Source organism: Hydractinia symbiolongicarpus, chromosome 15, assembly GCF_029227915.1.
Source record: "Hydractinia symbiolongicarpus strain clone_291-10 chromosome 15, HSymV2.1, whole genome shotgun sequence".
Taxonomy (NCBI): domain Eukaryota; kingdom Metazoa; phylum Cnidaria; class Hydrozoa; order Anthoathecata; family Hydractiniidae; genus Hydractinia; species Hydractinia symbiolongicarpus.
This window is the reverse complement of record NC_079889.1, coordinates 5,445,233-5,453,519: the sequence shown is the minus strand read 5'-3', so window position 1 is coordinate 5,453,519 and position 8,287 is coordinate 5,445,233. Positions and strand designations below refer to the sequence as shown.

General features: G+C 42.9%; 1 protein-coding gene across 1 annotated transcript; it reads left to right on the top strand.

Moving 5' to 3' along the window:
* The first annotated feature begins 2,556 nt into the window (after positions 1 to 2,556).
* Positions 2,557 to 3,102, top strand: LOC130628650 (uncharacterized). The gene has a single exon (XM_057441632.1). It carries the CDS (start codon positions 2,557 to 2,559, stop codon positions 3,100 to 3,102), a length of 546 nt encoding a protein of 181 aa, XP_057297615.1.
* The last annotated feature ends 5,185 nt before the right edge of the window (positions 3,103 to 8,287 follow it).

Here is an 8,287-nt window from a genome sequence, read left to right as displayed (position 1 = left end):
TGCTTTTTAAGTTCTTTCAACTTACCCTCTCTCATATTTATCTCGCTATTATATTGTACAAGTTTATCCTTCACCTCCTTAGTAGTCTTCTGCAGGTTTTCAATGTCGAGTTTTAACTTTCTCATATCAGGAACCTCGGTCTCATCGTCGATCCCTGCGAACGAAGTATCTACATAACCCTCTACGTCACGAGCAAAATTTTGAATGCTATCAATTGTTTGCATTTCAATAGTCTCACCCTCCTCTTTAACCGAAGTCTCCTCACCCTTCTTAACAAGAACATCAACCTCCAGCGCGAGGTTCTGCGCCATCTTTTTACTGCCTTTGTGTGGTGTAGTATATTCGGGGAATCCCATGGCTCGCAATCGTCCCGCGCCTAGATCTCTCACTATCGCGGAAGCTTTCCTAATTTCACCATTTTGTTTCGTGAGCTCTACACCATCGTAGGTAAGCTGATTACCTTCTATTGTAAAGCTATCGTAATGCCTTGCATTCGGTTGCCCTAGCTCCTCATCAAGGGCTTCATATAGGTCATCAATTTTTGATCTTATCAAATTATGCCTTGCCGTGATAGTGTTAGTGAGGCCGCCTCGTGAAGGCGTAGTGCTTGTATCAGGAATATCCTCGGGTTGAAGGATCTCACTCTCGCTACTAAACTCTTCGGGTTCGTCTTGACTATCTTCCTCTGGCGTAAAGTCATCTTCATATCCTGGATTAATAGGCATTTATTTCCACCACCAGCATACCTAAATAAATGAATATTTTCGGAAGACTAAACCCTTATCAGGAAGTCAAGACTATGCTCGCTGTCAAAGGCAGCGGGTTAAGGTGAGTCATATACCGTCCACAATCAACCAGATGAGGATCTCCACGTGGACATACCAAACATGGGTCGGGACGATGTTATATTTCCTGGGAGTATCCGGCTACTATTTGATATGGAACTGACCGGCACGAATACCAAGCGTACTATTGTTAGCAACATCGGAAAAGCCCTTGTGAGGGACCTTCGCATTACGCTGAATGGGAATGAGGTCCAGCATATTGCGGATTATAATGTATTCAGTGTCTACCGTGATCTCTGGATTTCGAAATTTAATAGGGAGAACAATCTGATGTTGGAGGGAATCAATCCAAATGACGGGACAATTCGCGCTTTACAGGTAAAAGCGTCTAACCATGTAGAAACAAATGAGGAGCGTGCTATAGCCGCGGCATACGGAAACACCTTTTGTATCCCCCTCGGGAAAATGTTGGAGTTGACGAGAGATCTCGCGTTTTATCAACATGGACTCCACGATAGGCTACAGTTCGTTCTACATTTCGCTTCATACGATCAAGTCATCAAGTATGCCGGTACACCAGCTGCGGGCTCAACCGCAGCCAAGGCAGCTGACGCTACATACAAAATCTCTAACATTTCGCTCGAGTTTAAAAAATTAGTAAATGAGGATCTGGCGAGCGATATGATGTCGCGATACAGCCGCCTCACCCTACGATACGAAAGAATACTAAGGTCGAAGGTTGTGACTATAAAGAAAAGTGATACATCCTATAATCTCCAAGTCGATTCCCCTGCTAAATCCTTGGTGGGTATATTACTACTATCCGTCGATCCTGGAGTATCCAAGGCTTATGCGGGTGTCAATGAGCAATTCTACAATCCCAAAATCGAGAAGATCTCTATCACGGTGGAAGGTGAGCCCAATGAGCTCTATTCACATGCTATGCTCCCTCGAGATCATTTGCAGCAGATCGTTGAATTATTTGGATGCCATGATAGTGAAGTGACCATAGGTCAATTTTTCACCGAGCGCTATGCGCTATTCATTGATTTCAGGGCAACACCTGATCGGGGCCTACATGGTAGTGGGCGCCCCCTGCAGAAATTATCGGATGGTATAACCCTGCATATGACGAAAAAAGCGATTAATACATCGGCATTTAGTGGCTCTAATTTTCTATTTAGTAAACTCATTGGGCATGGGCAACAGGAGCGGAGACGTCATGATATCGCGGTAGAGAAATTAAAAGCAGCCCAATCAGCTTGGGTGCGCGATAGACAAGCGAAGATTGATTGGTATAACCGACGGCGGGAGGAACAGCGGGAGGCAGGGAGATCTCTCAAAGAATTGGACGAAAAAATGCGGGAGTATTTCATAGCAACGATTGAGAAAGCTCCTCGCTTATCCGATTTTTATGTCCCATCGAAGCCTCAACAAGACGGGGAGCTGACGTTCATTCTCGGCTCATTAGCCCTCCTCGGCTTCGTAGCGTACAAATGGATGGAATCGTTTTTTGATATGTATAATAAACATGTCGAAAACAAAAGCACATATCCTCACAGAAGAGGAATCTGAAAAATTGAGTAAAATCTACTATTCTCCAGAACATCTATGGACTGGACGTCAAGCCATCAAATTGCTCAGCGAGAAGAGTAGTCTTTCCAAAAAGAAAGTCATACATTGGCTATGTCGTCAGTTGCTCTGGCTCAGACATATCAAGGGTCCGAAAAAGATCAATTGCCCTCATTTCACCATAACGAGACCCAATGAGATGCACCAGTTTGATCTCTTGTACATGCCCCATGACAAGCTGTATGGTAATACATACAAGTATATCCTCACAGGCATCGATGTTGCCTCGAGGTATAAGGTCGCAAGACCCCTGAGAACGAAGAAAGCCAGTGAAGTAGCTGACATGCTCAAGGACATTTACAAAGCGGGACCTCTCAGATACTCAAAGATTTTCCAGGTGGATAATGGCTCAGAATTTAAATCAAATGTGAGTACCCTGTTAGAGGCTAAGGGTGTCGAAATAAAACGTGCTACTACTAAGTATCACCATACTTTCACGGCGTTCGTGGAGTCGTATAACAAGGTACTTGCGGAGAGATTGTTCAAATCTCAGGACGCACAAGAGTTGGTCACTGATGAAACTAGTACCACATGGGTCAAACACCTATACACCATCGTCAAGAGATTGAACAATACAAAGACGGCTATGATCGGCATGAAGCCAAGCAAGGCCATTAAACTCGATGAAGTACCGCTTGCAAAAAGTGGGGAATATCCCGATGAGAAACCTCTACCCGACGATTGATTATACTTGTATCTAATACAACCTGGTGAGGAACATGGGGATTCGAAAAGGCGCTCGACTGACGCTTGGTGGAATAAGAAAACATACAGGTTGGATCGGATCATAACTGGTATGAGGTTGATATATTATCTCGATGGAGGTCCCAATCGTAGTTTCGTATCAGCGGAATTAATATTGATTCCCGAGGATGTAGAATTACCCCCGGATTATGTGAAAGAATGGTAATATTTCTCGATTTTGTGTGTTCATAACACACAAAACATATACATATTATGCCATATCTATATCATACAACCCTTCGAATAACTCGCGCGTGGCATCATCTGGTAAAGTAAAATGATTTCGCCATGAATTCGTTTTACCGAGATTATCATCCCTGAACCTATTCCATGTATGTACGGCGTTGGGATCGTCACATATTGGATGTCTCTCGATCATATTAGGATACATCTCTCGTAGGGTGCGGAGTTGATCATTTAAGGATCTACGTTGGCAACGAATTATATAGTGGGGATGTTGGCCTTTTTTCCACATTCATTAGCGTTATTTTTATCTATCACGCAAATTACATTATCATAGGGAGAGCCGGTAGGAACATATCTATCACAAAGCTCCGCATTTTCCAATGTTCTGAGATAGAGCTGGTTCCCTCTTTCCTGGAGATCATCGTTGAGTATTGCTAGAGCTTGACGATGCTCTTCTATGGTTTCTTGTAATTTTTCGATACCCTTTACCGCAAGCCATCTCATAATCTCAACGGCCTCTGGTTTTCTGGAACGTGCACAAATCTCCAAAGCACTATCCAATGTAATGAAAGCATCATGAGGATTTTTTGCTTTGCCAAGGGGTTGGTTTACTAACCCTATTTCATTACGTGAAATGATTGGAATGTCTCGATATGATTCTGCAATATTAGCAATACCCAGGAACCTTCCAAGATCTGCACGTTTAAAAAGAGGCTGATTTTGCGCATCGAATAAAGTCTCGATGGCTCCAGCGGGCAATTTGTTAAATTCAACAAGACAAGACATTTTTTATTTAATATGACATAGCCCCAACCAGGGTGATCATTAAGACAGACATGAATCCGAAAAAATACATGGTGTTCCTCTGATACCTTACCCTCTCCAGTGCATCCCTTAGCTCTTCATCAAGAGCCTCTATACTGCGTTCTAATTGGTCTAATCTATGACCAATCTCGGTCATAGATTCGCGGATGACCAAATCATTTTCCAGATCATTACGGAGAGCCTCTACATCATCGATGGGTACAAAATTGCTAATGGTTTTGCTATATAGTCCAAACGCATGGCTCCCGCTGTGATTTCCCCCTTTTCCTGGAGTTCCTTTTCAACGAAATTAGCATGTATTTCCTCGAGAACATCGGGTGATGCTTTGTCCAAAAACGTATCGCTACATTTTTTCGGTAAAAGATGGGGCTTCGATTTACGAGCATCTTTGAGAATCTGGCGCTTATCCATAGGTTGCTCAGGCGCTTCTGCTGGTGTATCAAAAAGATCAGCTAGCTCAGACATTCTATTTATTATACGTTGGTATCGATAGAGGAAAGCAAGTATCAATATATACGGAAGAACTATCGCAATCAGTAGCAATATATCCTCCATTTTTTATTTCTTCAACCGGTAATAACCTCTGGCTAATGTGGTTATCTGATCCGCCTGAACGATCCTTCTGTCATCAGCTCTATTAAGAGCAATTTTATTTACTTCCTGAGTATATAGATTATGCCCTTTATTCTGTATACAACGCCAACTCTCGGAAATATCGATACCTTCCTTCAGACATCGTTGGTAATCTTCGAAAGCGATACATTTTTTGGTCACGGCTCTCTGCACACCCTTGGCCTTGCTATCGCCGCCGTCTTTCGTGAGGCTCTTGTATGCATAAGCTTTCGGTCTCAAGGTGATGAATTCCGTCATAGGCTTGCCCCCAAGTTCATCCTTCATAAGGCCTACTACCTTCTTGTTCTTCCCGATGGGCAAGGGTCTGTTGTCATTCTTGTCATAAGCACTCGTGTCAAAACGTGCCTCCACATCATCGGCAATGTCCTTGTAAAATTCATGGGTTCGATTGTGGTATACGAACGACTCCGTGTCCATGTAACAGAGTTGGAGCTTGCTATCGTACTTTGGCTGCATGTAGTCGTAGTGGAACTCATACATGATGTTTTTGGAAGATCTAAAATAGCTTGACCAATATACACTGGCTTATTCTTCTTAATACCCGTCCTACCCATCTCAATACCCATAAGATTCTTACAAAAACAAGTGCCGCTCTTGAAATTTGGTTGCATGGTCAGCTTCGTATGTGCAGCTTCATTCGTGACTAGCTTGATGTTGCGATGATTCCGTATAATTTCCATCGTCTTTCCAAAGACCGAGAGGTTCATCAATTTATAGAAATCCTTCTCAAAGTCATTCTTGCCGGCCGTTCTCAGCTTCGTGTTGTGATCGATATATGGCTTAAGCCATGCACTATGTTTGAATTGAATAGCGCGGTGCGCCTTAGTTAATACCAAGCCATGCTTTAGGGCTTGATGTAGAGCCCCGATGTGCACTACGTACTTCCGCTTATGTTCGAGATTTGGTATTAGTTTCTCGACCTTATGAACCACCTTTCGCTCCGGCAGGAAAGGCAGCTCGTTGTGCTTGTCGTGTAAATCCTTCGGGTAATCAACATCTATCTACAGGAGGTACCCATGCTTGTTATCAGATACCAGTTTCTCGATCTTCTTTTCATTGATTATCTCTACATTTGATATCCATTTGAAACCATGTGTTGGAAGGGGCTGTTGCATTGCCCACCCGTACAGGTTGTTGGCGTCTAGGTACTGCAGGTATGATGACTCCTTATCAGGATCGTATTGGTCTCCCATATATATTTGTTATTCGCCTTGGCATATCGGTGTACAGCCTGGGTTATACCACCCCTAATACCTTGTTTAAACATCAATAATTTATCAGGATCCGTTAGGAGCTCCAGCTTGATCTCTGTGTATTTGAGTGCTGCTTTCCATGCTAAGCCGGGTGCGCTGTAGAAATAGGCAGGATCGAGCTTGTAGTTCTCCTGGCACACGTTTCGAAAGCTCGTTGTCGCTGATCCCTTTCATGTTCAGCTTTCTATAGAAAGCCTCCTTGGGAGGTAGCTCCGTCTCCTTGAATCGTCGCCAATCATTCATGTATTCGTAAGGATATATACCTTTCCTAAGCATGAGCCGCAATAACTCATCATTGCTAAAGTAGTACCCCATGGCTGGTGCGTTTGCTTTTACCTGCTCCTTGTCTAACTGCTTCGTGGTACTAGAGTCACAGTTTTTGCACCAAAATCTTGCTACATACTCATCATCAATGTTCTTAAATTCCAAGCATGTGTCTGCTCACTGTTGACATTTCATACCCACAGCGTTTGTACCAACGAGATTACTTGCCAATTTTTCCAAGCTTGATGCCATGAATCGACAGCTGTCTATAAATCTGATGTCGATCTTCTTATAAAATTCACTGTCACCATACCTGCAATGGGTACGGTGATTTTAACATTAAACGATATGTACTTTTCCGTGTTCTCGGCGATGCATCCTATATCCTGAGTGTCGTACTTCTTCCCTAATTCACGGATGAACAAGTGAGCGTCGTACCCTGATAGGTTGTGGAATATGACAGGTACATGATTTGGTATCTTATACTTGAGGTTACATGTGTTATGGGCCGGACCCCTGTATAATCCTGAATAGTGACAGTGGTCCCTTACTTTGCGATTATTCGGATCATTGTTGAACGGCTTTATACAGATGTGGCAGGTCTCCGCAGCATCATATGAATTCTTCTGCTCTTCGGTCAGTTCCGTCATAGGCTTCTGGGGAAACAGCGAGTAAAGCCTTTTTACCTCGTCTTCCAGGTGCTGAACGAATAATTCAACGCATCCCTCACATCTGCACTTATACAGAGGGTCTGGTATCTCACCATAAGCAAAAGTACTGTATGTACACCACCCGCATGGTACATGCTTATTCAGCGTCTTAGTCTTGGTATCCCGAGCATTCTCCTTCATCGGGATCAGCAAGCTTTCAAAGTCTGCGTATATAACAAATGGGACTTTGAATTGCTGGTGGCCATCTTGGTAGTAAAGCCACTTTTCCTTTTCACTTGGCATCGTGATTTTGACCGCTTCGCTATCTTTGCAGTAGGTACAGTGGTTATCCCGAGATTCTATCGTTTGAAACCCCTGCAAGCAACTCAGACAAAAATGCATTTTCCCATGATTCTTCGATATCTCGCTACTCAATAATCTCGAAATATTTTTGATGGTTGTATAATGATTTTTCTTATTATCGGTAAGCAATAGCAGATTAGCCTGCTTCTCTCTTTCATTAAATGTTGATCGCCGCAAGATATTAAAACTCTTCCCTGTTGTATACAGAACGTTCACGGCAATGTCGGGATTGTTTTTTTCAAATTTGACGATATCTTTGATGGATGTTGGAAACTCTATATTCTGCCAGTTGTATCGATCCGCATAAGGCCGCATGATTTAGCGCTGCTATGATACTCCACTTGAAACACTCTTCATCATTGTTCTGTGGATTAATAGTAGCCTTCTTAGTGGCTATCCACTTTGGTTCTTCAATGTATGAGGAGCCTTTCGTAAGCTTGAGCTTGTGGAAGTCCACGTCGAGATGTAGGATGCGGCCGATGCTAAACCCAGATTTGGGTAATGCGGGATTTTCTACATGTGTTTTGATTTGGGCAAACATCGTTTCCATCAATTCATCCACAATGGTTCCTTAAAATTATTGATATCATATTGCTGTGGAATACCTTGTCTACTTCGATAAACTCGTTAGTACCATCGATTGACTTTTTCCATAGGATCCAGAGGGAGCACTGGATTTTCGCAGATCCCATGTCTTCCACTTGGTTTTCAATGAGTGTTTTTACATTTGATCAAACCATGCCCAGGTATCCATTAATATCTGTTCCATCAATACCAGCTATACGATAACTTTTGAATGTTTTGTGTAATGCATGCTTATGCTCCTGAGGCGTAAAATCTTGGTTCGGTTGCTCTTCAGTATTATCCTCTTTTGCTTCTTCCTCAACCTCACAACCAGGGTCTTCTTGACACCATCATATAAAGAGAGTATGCGATTTTTAACTGATTTGAA